At 40.2% G+C, this 19,133-nt stretch overlaps 1 protein-coding gene across 2 annotated transcripts in view; it reads right to left on the minus strand.

Annotated features, from left to right (window-relative positions):
- The window catches only part of pdzrn3a (PDZ domain containing RING finger 3a), a 45,054-nt gene that overhangs the window by 20,122 nt on the left and 5,799 nt on the right, over window positions 1-19,133 (minus strand). The window contains exons 2-3 of one of the 2 annotated variants that reach the window (XM_022677585.2): window positions 16,504-16,590; window positions 15,154-15,261 (exon numbers count right to left, since the gene is read on the minus strand). In XM_022677585.2, coding sequence (XP_022533306.2) covers window positions 15,154-15,261; window positions 16,504-16,590 — 195 coding nt within the window. The remainder of the gene's footprint in view (window positions 1-15,153; window positions 15,262-16,503; window positions 16,591-19,133) is intronic. The other variant, XM_015607617.3, reaches the window with a different exon arrangement.

The following is a 19,133-nucleotide window of genomic DNA, read 5'->3' on the forward strand; positions in this document are numbered from 1 at the left end:
GAAGAGCACATGATTGCTATATAAAATTACTTCAATCTATACTGATTAAATCAAGCAGATAAAGCAATGCTTTGTGTAGCTCAGCTGAGCATGATTTGGTAATTCCTTTACAATGAACGCTACTCTTGCAGCAGCTTGTTTTGCTCAGGTCTTGACCCTAAGCACAAAGCAGCAGAGGTGGTGGATCAGCATTCAAAAGGCACTCAGGCCCAGATACTGATCACCATCTGGAAAAGGTCTCTTTAAAGTGAATGGTTATTCTCATCAGCTACCAGCTAGACAGCCTTTACCTTATCTACCTTACGTAGATGTCTATCAGAAGGTAAACGGGGAAGGAAGCTGACAAGAGTGACATCAGACTCTTTGTTGACTGTCCAGAAAAAAAAGTTAATGTCTTAGATTACGTGAGTGTGTTTATCTGAGTAATTTTCTCTGCATCATTTTTTCCAATCATTTAACACAAATGCAAAACTAAACCACATTTTTCTTTAGCCAACTTTCAGATCTGAATAGTCTGAATGTCCGGTCTTAAAAACCCAAACAGTGATAATATAGGATATATTTTTCTTAACATTGTTTTAGTTTAAAAATCATTTATTGCATGAATACAGATTTTACTTCAGTGCTAAATATCATGTTTGTGATAGGATTCCTTTTCTTAGCAGCGTTTCTGAATGTTACTTGGGTCCCAATCGTACATCCTGTGCAAGACGCATCGCAATGCTCTTTGCTAACTTACACCCCATCAAAATAGCATATAAAATCCCGTCCGCTCAATAAACACACAAACACCCTGCAGAACGCAAACCAAACTTTTACCTTAAAGGACCAATATGTAACAAATTTTCAGTAGCAAATGATAAAATGATCAGGATGTATCATCAGATATTAAGGAAACGGGTTGCATGAAAGCACTGGCAGCTCTTGTCAGCAGGGATTAACCCTGCACCCTTCATACATTTCTATTTTCAGCTGCTACACAGCTTAAAAAGCCTCAGCATGTCTCAAAAAATGCTCAGTGACCAAAGAAGGAATATAACAAGAGTTAATATTGGCAGTAAGTTTGAAAGTTGGAGACTTGAGCTGGAGACTCAAATAGACTACAAGACTGACCCAGAGCTGCTACTTTTCTCCTGAACAGGTAAGCTAACTGGCTAGCTAACTCAGTCAGGTACTTTCGTGGAGCTCCCGCGGTCCGGCACCTCACAGAGCTATCGCGGAGCTCGCGCGGTCCGGCACATCGCAGAGCTTTAGCTCTCCCTCCTATAACATACAGTCAATATAACGCTAGATACGGGTTTTAGAAGAGTTTTGAATTGCTGTATTTCTCCTCTTGCTCGTACTTTTAAGTTCTCTGCCTCTCCTACTAGTCTAAACTTTGTGTAGATTCAGCCTCCTGAATTTGGCAACCCAAATAAGTTTTGTGGCTGGGGAGGGGTGAGCGGGGCGGACTACTCTCTGTGATGTTTTGAAACTGGACTGCTGTAACCATTTAACACTCTCGCTCTCAGTTCCTACAGAATTTACCTTTAACAATAAACAGAATAAAGAATAAAATAGCATTGCTGTTCCCTTAAATGAGCTGCTGAAGTACCTTCACATTTGAGACGCACAAAGAGCTGCACTGTTAAGATACGACTGCGCCAAAGTCAGAGCGCACCTGTCTCCTAAAGGCAAATGACAACTGGCACACTGATTGTTTTATTTCACGTAACGACCAAAGGATACCCATGATTAATTACGGTAAGAGAATTAGTTCATGCCTTTTGCATTTTTCGAGCCGTGCAAGATGTATTTTTTGCGCCCTATGATACTAAACACACAATGACATGCCCTTAATCCAGCTGTGTGATCCTCAATAAACCGGTGCCTTATAGATCGCTAAAATGTAGACAGATAAATCACTGTGTCCATCAGTTATTTATTTCAAGGTTACTAAACTCTATTTGCATACTGATATATATGCCGATGTGTTTGTGGACACCTTTTCCAATGAAAGCATTCAGCTGCAATATATGCATACACAGCTTGTCTAGTCCTTATAAAGAAAAGCTGCTAATAGCACAAGACTCTTTGAAGCAGACAAACATGAACCTATTGGTGTCAAGCCTAATCTTGAGTGTGTGGTGTTATAAAGCTGTGGAGCAGTGGCCATGTGTTCTCTAGAATGATCAATACTTTTGGGATGAGTTGAGGGGGTTGAGGATGAAGATAAGGATTGAGTGGTAATCACTCAACATCCTGACCAGAAACAATCATTCTTGTCTCTGAATGCAATCATATCCTCACAACAAAACTAATCTTTGAACAGATTGTTGATTCGAAGCAACATTTCCCAGATCCTGTCCAGTAGGATCCTACTGCTCTGCTCATCTGAGTACACTGCTCTATCACACCTGATTCAAGTCACCAGCTAATTGGTCCCAATGGCCAAACAGTGTGTGGCAGAGCAGTAAAAGCATGTGGAACTGCAGCTGAGAAACTGACTCGTTGTGAACTAAATTTACTGAAACACTGTTCCTCACTATTCAATCAAGCTAATCAATTAATCCTAATTCCATAAATCCTAACTCAGTCTTTCTACAGGATATTTCCAATCTAGCGTTCACATCTTTTTAGGGTGAAGTACCATGAGGGCTAATAGTGTGCTTTCATGTTTTCAGATAGGATGAAGTGAACAAAAGAGGAAGGGACAAAAGCGAAGCAAAACGATCAGGCCCTCATCTCCACAAGAGCATGCCTCATGCCAAGAACAGCAATGCCAGAACGCAGACTGGGATCTGATTTTACAGGCCAAGTACGCAGAGTTTGCAGAGGAATCTCCAGATCTAGTGATAGCATAGTTTAAATAAATTAATGTTGTCCCGGCTGCACCAGGAAACTAAATTGATTACGTACTACACAGATTGAAAGTGCATGGACTGGGATACCTATGAACAAATGTGTACACATTAATATTACATTACACAGTTTTAGATGTTTTGTTTAAATTCACAGAATGTTTGGCAACCAAAATCATTTTGCAATAATTCAGCATCAACATTCATGTTTAACATCAGTTTACTTAGTTTATTACAACTTCATAAACTGTCAGTTTTTCAGTTTTTCATCTTTCTCTTTTTTTCACGTCTCTTATTGTCTTCCTTTTTACTCTTTTTAATCTTCTCCCAATCTTCCACCTATATCATTAAATTCTGAAACAGCGGCTGCAATAATTTTGTTTTTATTTTGTTGGGTTTCAGTTTTAGCCAAAAATTGCAATTTCGTTGCATCCTTAGTTTTGGGTCTGTTTTTAGACAACAATATCAATTTTAACATGACAATATTTACAACATGTTTAAGAAGGCTAAGCTGTTAATAAAGTGAAATTTATTAAAAAAGGCAAATGATACTGTGTGGTTCAGCTGATACAGATGTATAAACCATTTTATTAAATCTTACATTCCTCAGTTTATCACAAACGCCCAAACAATTCAGTGTCTATTTACTTGTTTTCAGACTGCGCTGAGCAGTATAAGATTCTCTGGCACATCAACAGAATCATGTTTCCTTTTATTGCAAGATGCATCACAGCAAATCCTCCACATGTCAGCTTCCCTCCACAATTCACTTACGTTACATAACACTAAGGATCTCCTGCAACACTATTACTACAGCAGCTGTAACCGACTCTGACATCTAGATCTGATTATATTGTACATAACACAATAAAACACTTACAGGGCTTCACTGGAAAGAGGTTAGACGCAGGTTTGATGCAGAAGGGCAATTTTTCCAGTTAGATGCTATGCTTAAAGCAGAATCATACTCTGCAGGCTTTCAGGCTTTCTGAACTTCTGCTGAACGAGAGAGCAAGTGGGCAGCAACCCTTTTGCCTTACTACTTATGAACATAAGCTTCCCATGTTTTAACAATACTTTATTCTAGCAAAGATTTAAATTAACATAAACTTGAACTGTTATTGAACAACTATTTAAAAAAGATAAAATATGTCATTCATTCATGGGTGTCCAAACTTTTGCATAAGACTATAGGCCCTAGTTTAGCGATCTGCAGGTGAGTTATTAACCGCACACTGTGCAGCTTGATTTAAGGTGTGTCATTGTGTCTTTGATATTGTGAGGATGCCAAAAATACACCTTGCACGGCTTGAAATACGCAAAAGACATGTACTAATTTAATTAATCATGGGTGTGTTTTGGCGTAACGTAAAATAAAAGTGTCACTTGCCATTCTCTTTAAGAGTCAGGTGTGCTCTGACTTTGGCGGATTGGTATCTTAACAGTGCAGCACTTCTGTGCTTCTCAGCAGAGAAAACTGTCAAGGTGTGTAAGCAGGTCATTTATGGGAAGAGCAATGTTATTTTATGCACAGCTCACCTGCATAGCTGAATTGACTGTTGTCAGGCTTTAAATCAGTCAGTGGTGCACCTGTTTTTTCCATTGTCAACATAGCAATAAGCACCTCACTTTCAGACCATCACGCCTATTGGATATTTGGTGTAGATATATTCCTGAAGTCCTTTGCTATTTTAGCAGTGGAGGAGCAAGGCATAAAATAAGACTGTTGCAGAGTGTAAGATAGCAATGAGCATTGAAAAGTGCCTTGCGCTAGGTTTAAAAGCATCTTGGTTTTCTATGTTAATAGTAGGGTGGACAATATTATATCGTATACAATATATCGTGACACAGAAATATCATGATATTAAAAATCCATATCGTGATAATAGGGCTTTTCTGTCTTAAAAGTAGTATATTATTTACTGTGAAGCTTTAGGTGTATTTATTGTATAATTGTTTTAGTTTGCAGTTTATATGCATGCACTAAATATTCTGCAATATTATTTGCTGCATTATATTATTTTATGCTATATTATTTATTTTTCCACCTTATGATTATACTGTTATACTATTATACTATATGAATGAATTTTTTTAGTTTTCCTATATCACCAAGTATATCGTTATCGCAAAAATACCCTGAAATATCGTGATATTATTTTAGAGCCATATCGCCCACCCCTAGTTGATAGGAGTTCTAAAAAGAAACAAATAGACGGATGTTACGGTCTATATTTAGTACACAATAAGTTGATAACATAACTACTGTGACAAGCCTCCCTAGAACTGGACAATAATTCTATTTACTGCAATAGAAAATATTTTAATTAATGTGATGATGGTGATATGATTTTTAAACAAATTTTTGATATTTTTATATCACTCAGAACCTGCTTGAGGCAAATATGACCGGCATGGAAGATGTATGCAACTTTAAGACATAAATGTCTACAAATAAATGAGTGGCATTTTGTTCTGCAGACTACTGAAGGAAAATTATTAGGTTCAGCAAGTTAGATGAACCATAAACGGAGAGCATTTGATGAATGCTTGTACTTCTCTGTCTTTCTGCTTATTTACTGTTTAATTCGCTTTTTTGTTAGCTTTAATAAAATCTAAACTGTCATACTTCCACTAGATCAACAGGAAGACATGTTTTGGGCTGTGAGAATGAATTATGAAAAGCTCTGTCATCACTATAGACTGATTCTCTACAGGGTTTAGATTAATTAGCTGTCTAAGCAAAGCTGAGTCATTAGACAACCTCTGGTGTAAAGTGCTTTTTAAGTGGATTTGTAAAGAGCAGACTTTATAATGCTCTCGTTTATGTGATTTTTAAATTTGACACAGTTTTATTTTATACATGGGCCTGAGCTAAGCTCAGCAAAACACAAGAAAAGTGCTGCATGCTCAAATTGTCCACTTTAAATTATGGACATTTTTGTTGATGTGATGTGTTTTATGCACAGCTGAACTCAGTACTTCTCCAGGGAGTTACTGCACTCGTTAGTCAATACATTTATTTTAGGTAAAATGACTATAAACAAGCATGTTATGAAAGTGAATCAATATTCATACACATGAATCATAGATTAGGGTTGAAAGATGGCAGGGCAGAGTTTGGGCTGCATTCCTAGTTTTAATTTAGAACTCTTCTTATGACATGGATGATATTGCTCTGGGTTTCACAACAGCAATGCTATTACTTATAGATGATATGATGTCTGTATCAGTCCTTGGGCTAACTAATGCTATGTTTTCATTACAAATCTGTTTGTTTAATTTTAACCTTATCTTTTAGATGAGATGTTCTAGATTTGTGTGGGGAAGTGATCTGTATCTGTGTCTTTAATGTGACTGTACACTGCCTGGCCAAATAGAAGCCGCCACCAAAAAAAAAAAAAAAAAAAAAAAGTTTACACACAAATATTTAGTTGGACCGTCTTTATCTTTGATTGCGGCGCATTCACTGTGGCATTGTTTCAAAAAGCTTCTGCAGTGTCACAAGATTTATTTCAATCCAATGTTGCATTAATTTTTCACCAAGGTCTTGCTTGCATTTATGATGGTAGAGACTGAAAAAACTAGGCTCACATAAGTTAAACGCTACAGAAATGTAGGATCCCTTAAATTGAATAAATCAAGCAATTTTATGCATATTTTAAGTTATTGTATATTGCATTTTTTTAGACTATCAACGAATGTCTGTGTTCTGGTCTATTTTCATACATAAGGCAAACCGGATAATGCTAGTACTGTTTCATCCTTAGTGCTGGAGAAACTTCACTGCAAACTCACCCTAACAATGCTGTATTTAAGCGGAGTGGCTTTACTACTCTTTACAACCTGACTGGTAAAATTCAGACATAATGCCCACTGGATTTTAGGGCATACTGAAGGATTTCAAGTGTCCCTTACATTGCAAAAAATACAGTGTGTTTCATAATGGTTATTTCTCTGGCTCTGGTGTTGTAGATTGTAAGAGCAAGTTAGAAATTTCTGTACTAAGTGTAACTCTATGGTCTATGAGTCTTATGTGATTGCATCGCCACAAAGTTATACTTTCTGTGTTTTTGATTGATTGATAATAGTCTATTAAGGAATAAAAGACATAAACACATTAACAAGGTTCCTTTAACTTCAGTTGAGATTTTGGGTTAACTCATTTAGTTAAAGTATTAAGAATAATGCAATTTGCTCTACATAGTTTAACTTATTTATTTAATAAAAAACATCAATTAAATGAATTTACACGTAAGAGCCTTAAAATGGAAACTCATTTATTAAATGTCTTTGTAATGTATCAATGGGCTTCCCCTGGTAATTCTGATTCTGGTAAATCACAAAGGCTATATCCCTGTACACATGTTTTTTCTATTGAACTAAACTTGATTAGACAAATTAACCTAATGTACTTAACAACTCAACTGCAGCTTTACTAGACCTGCAAAAATAAACGACAGACTCAACTACATGACACAAGCTGCTATAGGCTAAGCTCTTCTTAAAATAATGTCTGTTAAAATAACGGACGTTGTGTTATATAATATTCATTATGCAATGTTAAATCATGCAAACAGTCCTGAGGATCCACTGCGCAAAGTCTGTGAAACTTCCAGTCCATTTCTAGCCCAGTGGCCTAACAGTGGCCCCATTCTCCCACCTCTAATCTTTTCATTATCCTTTCTGATGTTCGCTGTTTCTTTTAATCTGCCCTCCTCACTGAACACTGTGATTATTCTGAGCTGCTGTTTGAGACTTTAAGCCAAAAAAGACAGGGAGGACAAAATGGAACAGTGTCAGTGGCTTAACTCAGCGCAAATACAGATCACACAGATCAAAGGAGCCGTCACAACACTTTGCGTGACATGAAAGGATGGAGTGCAAGAAAAAGATCCGGGATGACCTTTGGATAGTGTGTCCAGGTCATAAGTGAGAATCAGACAAAAAGCTGACAGGAGCATATTATACTGCTCGCATGCCTATTAACCCTCCGAGAGTCTCTTAACCCCAGAAAAACGAAGATCAGAGAGAAGTCGGGGCTTTTGCCACACCAAATTTCCTTAGAGACTCCTGGATGAACATTCTGTAATGATATGCTTTGGAGTCCCTTTGAATTGAAATGTAGTTCTTTGAGGAAACGCTGAGCGTGGGACATCTGAGGTTCAAACACAAGGCCTGTTTTAGGTCCAGCTCCTGTAGCCTGAACAATGCAGCGAGCCACTTGAGTAAGTGTAACTAAGCCAGCGTTCTGCATGCAGTGCTTTTAAAGGGTAACTAATGCCTTTAAATGACTTGGAGGACCAGTTGAGTAATGCAGTCTACCTGACAGAATCTGGTTCTATTTAACCAGACTAAAGTACTAAAGAATTCTTTAAAATGCAGACAGGTTTGCATTTTGAAAGACTAACAGCTTTCATCCTGGAGATCTATTTGCCACAGTGTTTAGTTACAACCTGCATCGTGCAGTCCTCTTACAAAAGACCCAAAGCCTACTACACACAAAAAAGTGAACACAAGTGCTTTAAACTACGCAGACTGGGCTTTTGAGATGCGACTTGGTTTCCGATACATCAGCTCATTTATGCCTTGTGCTGAGCAACATCTGAGCGACATGATGTGGGGAGAAAACGCCATCTACCCACTCAGAGAGAGCAAAGCCAACTCTCTCGGGGCTCCGGCAGCTGAAGGCGACCTTGAAGCCCCTTTCAGTGGTCCACAGGCCTATTCTAGAGGGCTGGTAACCAAAGTGCATGTGAAAAAAAATAGCGTAAGTAAAAGCAATGTTAACTGAAAATCATACAATAAAACAAAGCACTGATATAGTTACAAATTCCTCTGTTTTAGAGAACAAGCAAAAAAAAAACTTGTCTGTTTATTAGGACACGATTCTGTGAGATTATTGGCTGGTGGCAAAGTAGAAATTTGATTATTGTCTGTTTCATGTAAAACACCATTTTTTTCATTATCTGATTACCCAAGTGCATTTATAAAGGGTTTATAAATTTATAAACCCTTTATAAATGGTTTACAATTAGTTTATTAATGGTTAATAATTAGGTTGTAAATGCCTTAACAATCATTAATAATCAGTTATAACACATACGTAGAAATGGCAACAATATAGAGGCATTTACAACCTAATTAGTAACCATTAATAAACTAATTATAAACCAGTTATAAACCCTTTATAAAGGTAGTCTTATTTTAAAGTGGTACCGAATATTGTTGTGATTAGTCAGATTATTTTTTTATTTTTTCGATTGGCTCCACTACTCTTTATACTCATGATTTTAAAGAAAATGAGAAATGAAATGAAAGAAATGAAAAAGCAACCAAAATATGTGCAAAGACAGAAGTTCACTCAGGGCACAGAATTCGAAAAAATCAGTTATGGCATTTCAGGTCTGACCCTGGCAGTTGGTGGTCGTAACCTTTGAGCTGGTAAAATGCTCATAATGAAAATATCACAGTGGGAATGTTTTTCATAAGCTTGCCTGTGGGAGGAACATGCTGATGTTGTTGAAACGATATATACCAACTTACTTACATCAGAGTAACACATTCTACTGGCTCTGTGGATCTTAAATGCATAGCTTTTGCTGGCAGGCACTGTGTGGTTTGACCTGCATCTTTTTGTTTAATTTGCGGAATAATGTAGAGGAAAACACATTAAAACACAGAGAAACAACACAAGTCAAGCAGAGCTAAGTCTCCTATTCTACCTAGAAGTATTAATGTCACCTGTAAATTACTGACTTATAAAGGTAATGAAGGCCTTTTTTATGACATGTTTAATCATTCAAGCACTTTTGAAATATAAATTAAATTACCACACATAGTGTGTGGCATTGCTCCACTTCTACCACTAAGCTTTATGAATCTGACTATGCTTGTCAAGATTATTAAATTATTTTGTCTATTGTGTCTATTTCTGATATTTAAATATTATTTTTCATATTCCAGTTTTCCAAATAATTAAAAGCAATAATTCATTGCTCTTGAAAATGCTCAATTGCACAATACGTACAAAAGCATCCATACACTCGTTTTAAAGAGTGAGTTCAGCTGCTTACTGACGCAGGCACTTAGTTGCACATGCACAGCTTGTTTAATCTCCATAGAAAAGCAGTCCCAATATAACAGGATGCTCTGGAGCAGCCATGCATGAGTCTAAAGTCATCATGGCCATTGCCATCCGGTAGATCGAGGGCTATAAACCCTGCAGCTATGGGCTGTAAAGCAGAGGAACAGCCTTTAAAAACTGTGTTAGAGTGTTGAATGTCTAATTGATACTCCTGGGACATGGGGAAGTAGCAACCATCAAATGCTCACAGTAATGTTCTTGCACTAGAGAAAAGGCTCTTAATGCAGCAGAGTGTATTACTTTTTTGTCAGTGGTATAAAACAGTCTGAAAATGAAAATTATATCAACTATTATATGAGTTTCTTTATATATGAGTTTCTTTGATTTTTTGATAATCAAGAAGACGATGGATAACAACAAGCTATTAAACAAAGCTGAACTGCCTAAATTTTTGTACCAGGAGTGGCATAAAAAGTTATCAAAAAGCAGTGTGGAAGACTGGTGGGGGGAACGTGCCAAGATGCATGAAAACCAGGGTTAGTCCACCAAATATTGAATTTTGAACTCTTAAAACTTTATGAATATGAACTTGTTTTCTTTGCATTATTTAAGGTCTGAAAGCTCTACATCTTTTTTTTATTTCAGTAATTTCTCATTTTCTGCAAATAAATGCTCTAAATGACAATATTTTTATTTGGAGCTTAAAAAGTGTTGTCCTTAGTTTATGGAATAAAACAACAATGTTAATTTTACTCAAATATATACCAATAAATAGCAAAATCAGAGAAGCTGATTCAGAAACTAAAGTGGTCTCTTATTTTTTTTCCCAGAGCTGTATATACAGGGGTTGGACAATAAAACTGAAACACCTGTTTTCGACCACAATAATTTACAATAATTTATTGTCCCGACGGACAGTTCTGGTGGAAACAGGAGAGTTGAGGTGCACCTTGAATTCTGCCGTGATTTGGGCAGCCGTGGTTTGCCGTGTTTTTTTAGATACAATCCGGGTTAGCACCTGAACATCCCTTTCAGACAGCTTCCTCTTGCTTCCACAGTTAATCCTGTTGGATGTGGTTGGTCCTTTTTGGTGGTATGCTGACATTACCCTGGATACCGTGGCTCTTGATACATCACACAGACTTGCTGTCTTGGTCACAGATGTGCCAGCAAGATGTGCACCAACAATTTGTCCTCTTTTGAGCTATGGTATGTCACCCATAATGTTGTGTGCATTGCAATATTTTGAGCAAAACTGTGCTCTTACCCTACTAATTGAACCTTCAAACTCTGCTCTTACTGGTGCAATGTGTAATTAATGAAGAATGGCCACCAGGCTGCTCCAATGTAGTCATGAAACTTCCCACAATAAAATAACACGTGTGTTTTAGTTTCATTATCCAACCCCTGTACACATCCCAGTACCTCGAATATAAAGGGCCTGCTCTAGTTAACAGACCTTTTATTGTAATTCTATTTCATAACTCCAATTGGATGGTACCCACCCAAGATGGCGGCGCGTTAAAACGCAGCGGCCGCTCTGGGTCCGTTAAATGGTGCTTTTGTGTTACTATTTGTTGTTTTTTCCGTTTATTTCCTGCAAATATGTGCATCGGAACACCCGTGCACATGTTCTACCACCGCCAGACCCTGCTACAGTGGAGAAATCAGCCAGAAAACACGCTACCGGACGAGGTTCTGCAGACGCTACTTGAGCTTAGCCTGCTAAGAGACCCAGGCCGCCAGCCCGCGGTGTTTCCTGACGCCGGAGCCCAGCGGAAGTGCCATCGCAAGCGGTGCGAGCGTAAGCGGAAGTGCGGAAAGAGAGCCGGGATCTGCGCGAGGCTAAAGGCTAGTCCTAGCCGGCCGGCTATACCATCGCTCTTTCTGGCAAACGCCTTGACAATAAACTGGACTACATCCGATTCCAGCGAACTACCCAGCGTGAGTTCAGAGACTGCTGTGTTTTGGTTTTTGTGGAATTGTGGCTGAACGACAACATTCCGGACAGCGCCATTCAGCTAGCCGGGCTAACCGCGTTCAGAGCGGATAGGAGCGCGGCTCTATCCGGGAAGACCCGCGGTGGAGGCGTGTGTGTTTACATCAACACCGGAATGGCGTAACAACGCTGTGACTGTCGCCAAACACTGCTCTCCGCTGGTGGAGTTCCTGATAATCAAGTGCAGACCTTTTTATTTAGTACGGGAGTTCTCCACCGTGCTAATAGCTGCTGTCTACATCCCACCCAGCGCTAGCATTGGTGCTAATGCTAAAGAGGCTCTGTGTGAATTATCGCCGGAGATTTCAACCACGCAAATCTCAAGTCAGTGCTCCCTAAATTCCATCAACATGTGGACTTTGCAACGAGAGGAGCGAGCGCGCTGGATCTTGTTTACACAAACATCCCCAGCGCGTACCGGGCGGAGCCCCGCCCCCACCTCGCTTTCTCGGACCACATGTGTGTTTGGCTGACTCCAACATACACACCACTCATCAGACGCTCCAGACCAGTTCAGAAGCAGGTGAAAACCTGGCCGGCAGGCTCCATCTCTGCCCTTCAGGACAGTTTTGAGTGCACTGCATGGGACATGTTTAGGGAGGCTGCTACTGAAGGCGATTCTGTTGATCTGGAGGAGTATGCAGCATCAGTCACTGGCTACATCAGCAAGTGTATTGATGATGTCACTGTCTCCAAGACCATCACCACACGCCCAAACCAGAAGCCTTGGATGACTGCTGAGGTACGTGCGCTGCTGAGGACCCGCGACTCTGCCTTCAGAGTGGGTGACAAGGTGGCCCTGAGGAAAGCGAGAGCCGACCTGTCACGAGCCATCAGAGAGGCAAAGCGCGCACACGCCCAGAGAATCCACAGCCACTTCAAGGACACGGGTGACGCGCGCGCATGTGGCAGGGCATCCAGGCAATCACCACGTGATGCCTCCCTCCCTGATGCCCTGAACAACTTTTATGCACGGTTTGAGGCACAAAACAACACAATGGTGAGAAAGACCATGCCCAAGCCGGACGAGCAGGTGTTGTGCCTGACTGCAGTGGACGTGAGGAACACTCTGCGCAGAGTCAACCCACGGAAAGCTGCAGGACCAGACAACATCCCCGGCAGAGTGCTCAGGGAGTGCGCAGACCAGCTGACAGATGTTCTCACGGACATCTTCAACATCTCCCTGTGCAGCGCCACTGTCCCAACGTGCCTCAAGTCCACCACCATCGTCCCCGTGCCGAAGAAGTCCACAGTGTCCTGCCTCAATGACTACCGTCCCATTGCACTTACACCCATCATCATGAAGTGCTTCGAAAGGCTAGTCATGAGGAACATCAAGACACAACTGCCCTCTTCACTGGACCCCCTGCAGTTTGCGTATCGTCCCAATCGCTCCACGGACGATGCCATCACCACTACTCTTCATCTCTCCCTCACCCACCTGGAGAAGAAGGACACTTACGTCAGAATGCTGTTCATAGACTTCAGTTCAGCATTCAACACCATCATCCCACAGAACCTCATCAGGAAGCTAAGCTCACTCGGCCTCAACACCCCCCTCTGCAACTGGATCCTGGACTTTCTGACGGGGAGACCCCAGTCAGTACGGTTCGGGGGCAGCACCTCCAGCTCCATCACACTGAACACTGGGGCCCCCCAGGGCAGTGTCCTGAGTCCCCTGCTGTTCACCCTGCTGACTCATGACTCTGCTGCAAAACACAGTTCTAACAGCTTTATCAAGTTCGCCGATGATACAACCGTGCTGGGTCTCATCACCAAAGGCGACGAGTCAGCATACAGAGAGGAGGTGCAGCGGCTGACTGACTGGTGTACAGTCAACAACCTTCACCTCAATGTGGACAAGACAAAGGCAATGGTTGTTGACTTCAGGAGAGCACAACACACCCACTCTCCACTCAAAATCGACGGGTCCTCTGTGGAGATTGTTAAGAGCACCAAGTTCCTTGGTGTCCACTTAGCAGATAACCTCACCTGGACCCTGAACACCAGCTCTACAGCCAAAAAAGCCCAGCAGCGTCTCTACTTCCTCCGGAAGCTGAGAAAGGCCCGTCTCCCTCCACACATCCTCACACTCTTCTATAGAGGGACCATTGAGAGCATCCTGAGCAGCGGCATCACTGCCTGGTTTGGGACCTGCACCGTCTCTGACCGCAAGACCCTCCAGCGCATTGTGAGGACAGCTGAGAGGATCATCGGCGTCTCTCTCCCCTCCATCACGGACATTTACACCACCCGCAGCATCCGCAAAGCAACCAGCATTGTGAATGACCCCACCCATCCCTCACACAAACTGTTCTCCCTCCTGCCTTCGGGAAGAAGGTACCGCAGCATCCGGTCCAGCACGACCAGATTCTGCAATAGCTTCTACCCCCAAGCCATCAGACTCCTCAATTGCAGAGACCGAACTGATGGTTTTCTGTACATGCGCACACACTCTTACCCCACTTACCCCAGAAAATGGAAGCACCAAAAACCCTACTACCTCACTGGACTCTATTCCACACTGTGTAATAGAGGTAATTACTACCTCACTGGTCTTTTTTGCACACTGCATAATTTGCACACTGTCTTGTTATTTATTATTCTTTGTCTGTATTGTGTTGTATTGTCTGTCTGCACTTTTGTACTGTTGCACTTATTGTTCTGTCTACACTGTGTTTATGTGCACCATGGTCCCTGGAGGAACGTTGTTTCGTTTCACTGTGTACTCTGTATATAGCTGAAATGACAATAAAAACCACTTTGACATTGATTAACTAAGGATATCATTGCTTCTGGTTATACTGTGTGCAACACATGTTTACTCAAAGATGAATATTATCTTTGCATGAAGTCACAACACCCTCACAATTCTGGAAATCACACAAAAACAAAAACATTTTTCATTCTTTTCAACATTTGTTTTCATCTGTTATCAGTGGATGTGTTTCCCGTAGGCACACTGTGGTTCTTATCTTTTAGTCAAGTGAAAACTTCCTGCCTTTTGTTATGTTGTTTCCTTTTGATATTTATCTCTTTGGGGCTCTATCTGTGTTACTGCTGTTTTGGAGATTGCAGCTGTGTATACAGATCTGAGTTCATGTTTTTTCCTTTTTTTCCTGTTTCTTTTTTTTTATTCTCTGAGAGACGACTCTTTAATGATTTCATCATTAAAGCAGTTTCTTTTATTGATGAGTGTACATTCAGTTCTAATAACTGTCAAGTACCTTTATGATCCTATCGTGTATCTGCAGGCCTGCTCTGTCTGCTGCTCCGTTTTCCACTATCTTGGACACATAAATCCCATCACTGAAATCGCCACTGGCTTTCAATCCCTTCAGAAATAATCAAAACGAAAGAGACATAAAGCAAAGAAGAAAAATTATTACCGTAATATGAAGTGATTTATATAAACAGAAATCATCACACTGTGAAATGATACATCATTAGGAAAATGGCTAAATTAACAGGATTTACACGCTTTTCAAATAAACCTAATCTGGACGTCAGATTGGCACTCTGTGTGACTGTTCACTAGACACCCTGTCCTGTAATGCAGCTCCAGTAGATTTGAGATGAGAGGAATATATTTCTTGGTCCTGAGCCTGCAGTCTCCGCCAGGAAACCAATTTTACTCCAATGAGAGAGACAGGGCCAAATGAGGGACTTACACCGCCAAGCCCACAGCTTGCTATCCAAACACATCAAACCCTTTTAGCTTTTAGCGCAATCTATGAGAGGAATTAATAGGTTCTGCGCTTGCGTTTCACACCGTTTACCAGAGAGAAAGGCATGGAAATCACAGTGTGAGGGCTGTAATTATCTTGTTTAAGCCTGGCTTGGTACCGGTCATATTTTCGCCTCTCACACCACAAAGCTGTTTAGGTAGACAGGGCCAGCGGTATGAGGGCTTTTAGTGTCTAAAATATCAAAGAGTGTGCGAGGCAAAAAACAAACACCAAAGTAACCAAGCCAGGCTTAAATAAGATAATTTGTGTCTCATTTTACACAAAATGTTGTCTTTCTGAACCATGTTATTGGCCATTAATAATAAGCGTTTGATGTGGAATTCCTGTGGTATGCTTTCAGTCTACTAAAAACTCAAGGCATTCAAGGCATTTTAACATGGTTACATTTTCTTTCGCCGTCTTCAAAGCATCATTAAGAGGATGACAGGAGACAAATTCTCCTTCAAGCGTGTTTAGCTGACCTGTGTTTTGCGTGAATGGAATTTTGAAAAGATGCGATAGCCAGCTTCATGTATATTTAGGGGAAGTACACGCTGCTTGCTTTTACTTGTTCAGGGCTGGTGATACAGTATAATAATAGGAGATTCAGACAGTACAAAGAAAAGGGTGACATCTAGCTTTGCGAAGGCAATTGGGAAACATGCCAAAGATATAAAGGAAAGACACAACCATCTGCAGCCCCTCTACTGCAGATGTGCCCTTCCAACGTAGTCATGCAGAACTCTGCTCGGAGCCCACTTTGAGGCAGAAAGGAGTATTATGTCATTATGTTAAATGAAGTCCACACATGAAGCATGAATGTGTTTTGCAGGCAAATTGCAGGCCTACCTCACAAGATCTTCCACCGATAATATTGAAGCCAAATGGCCCGGAACCTCTGTGTAGAGTAACTGTATGTCTTCTTGTTTCTTCTCCCTGGAAAGGTTTTGAAGGAGAGAGAGAGAGAAAGAGAGAGAAAAAAACTGAAATTTACTAGCATGCTTTTTTTAAAAGAACTTATACATATATTAAAGCTAACCTTCAAAAACAGTCCAATATGATGTTACTAAAAAACATTTTTTTTTACAAATCCCCACATAATCTTTCCACAACAGCTTAGCCTTGACCATGCTGATCAGAAATCAGCCTAAAATGCTTTTTGAGTGAGGGATGACACATGGCAGCCACAAAAAAATAAAGCTCATTTTACACATAGTCATCTGAATGGCAGAGTAACAAAAGCAGCATGTTTAAAGGTGCTACATATGTTTCTGGAGATGACTGTTGCTACTTGAACTGAATTACTTTCAGTTCTCCTTTAGAAACTCCACCCCAAACTCATTACGGTTGTAGGTTAGCAAACTGTTACTACAATTGCTTCTTTTAATCAAACAAGTTATTAACAATCACAAACATTTGCAAATTGGACAAAACAATACAGACCTATTTCTGTGAAACAACACAGTAATTTTTCTCCTTTATAGTCAGCCTTTATAAAGCAGAATTACAGCTCTTTCCCCTTTACAGCCTAAACATTTCCCTTCATTTGCATAGGCTGAAATATAACTGGGCAACTAATATTATACATACATGGAATGTAATCAAGTGGAAGATGGATGATTACAAGCCATCAAACCAAGATGAACTGCTTGACTTTTTGTGACATAATGTTATATAAAAGCAGTGTGTAAGACTGGTGGAGGAAAACATGCCAAGATGCAACTGAATTTTTGATTTGGTAGATTTCAAGCAAATTTTAGACTGTCTGAAATCGCTGCCTTTTCGTGCCTTTTCTGTTTTTGAAGGTTAGCTTTAATATATGTATACGTTCTTTTTAAAAAAGTATGCTAGTAAATTTCAGGGTTTTTTTGCTCTCTTTCTCTCTCTCTCTCTCCTTCAAAACCTTTCCAGGGAGAAGAAACAAGAAGACATACAGTTACTCTACACAGAGGTTCCGGGCCATTTGGCTTCAATATTATCGGTGGAAGATCTTGTGAGGTAGGCCTGCAATTTGCCTGCAAAACACGAAAAGGCAGCGATTTCAGACAGTCTAAAATTTGCTTGAAATCTACCAAATCAAAAATTCAGATGCATCTTGGCATGTTCTCCTCCACCAGTCTTACGAAAAGGCAGGGAAAAGTCTCTTTTTGCAGTCAGTTTTGCACTCAGTCTGAGACGATTATCTCTGCCTTTTAAGAACATTTAATTTCTTTGCCTTAAAAAAAGCTCTTGGGTTACTTCTGCGGTACGTTTGGGGTAATACAAATTTTAAAATTGGTAATTAATAGGGGTGTGACGAGACACTAATATCACAAGACGAGACGAGACGCGATACTAGGTTCAAGAGAACGAGACGAGACGAGATTTAAATTTTTTTTTTTTATGAAAACGTCAAAAATAAAAAATGGTTTGAGAACTAGAGTTTTATTTGACAGAATCATATAACGCAAACTTCTGGTTCCTCTCACACATTTTATAAGAAATAGAAATAAGAATAATAATTAAATAATTAAAATAAAACTTATCTAGGTCTTATATAGTGCAAACAATAAGTGCAAACCATAACCAGTCATATTAAGACTATGCTTGAAGTGCATAGGGGCGCTGCACTACAGGAGGCGCCAAATGAAAGCCCCAAATAAATTTTCTCTCAGGAGAAACAGCCAATCAGCTTGCTGGTTTTGCGGAGCGCGGTGGGCTGGTAATGACAGAACGTATCTCCTCCACCCCTTCCCCTCGGACTTGCACTCCTGCTGTGTTGCCAGATCCCGCTTAAAAAGTCCACACTAAACTATTTTTTCCCCGCGAGGCAGGTTAAAGCTTGACGAGAAATATCGCCACGTTTAATCTCGTGAGATCTCGTGCCACGAGATCTCGTCACACCCCTAGTAATTAAAGAATGAAGTACTGCCTGATTATGGAAGATGGATTCATAAGGTGTTATGCATTTGATACATGTGATAGTGGGAGGGCAGATAAGGATAGCACATTACTTGAATAATAGCTTTTGTCAAATCTTGTTGTCAAATGTTCACATAATAGCACCTGTTCAAAGTGTGACATTATCATTGTGACATTCATTTTCCAGTTTCATTTGTTGACAAGGTTTATTATGCACTTGACTGAATGCGGTACACTCTGGTATGATAAAAGAGGCAAGTGAGGATAGAAAATATTGTTAGAATTTGTAAAAAAAACTCATCAAGACTTGGCCATGCTCACAGCCATTGCGTGTGAAGCAAGACCGGAGGAGTGACATTATCAATCGTGATAAGCTCACTCTCTTTGGTCTTTTGGCAAGGTTCATTAGACGCTTGGCTTGAAAATCTTGTATCAAGTTACAGTGAATTCCACAAGTCTCATCTCTACCAGTTCTGAGAACTGTCTGATTGACATCTAAATGACAAAGCAGACTTCACTCGACCTGCTCTCCCTCAACCCTGTCAGGGTCTGGATCTGATCAGCGGTGATGAACAGGA

This window comes from Astyanax mexicanus, chromosome 13 (assembly GCF_023375975.1).
Source record: "Astyanax mexicanus isolate ESR-SI-001 chromosome 13, AstMex3_surface, whole genome shotgun sequence".
Lineage (NCBI taxonomy): Eukaryota > Metazoa > Chordata > Actinopteri > Characiformes > Acestrorhamphidae > Astyanax > Astyanax mexicanus.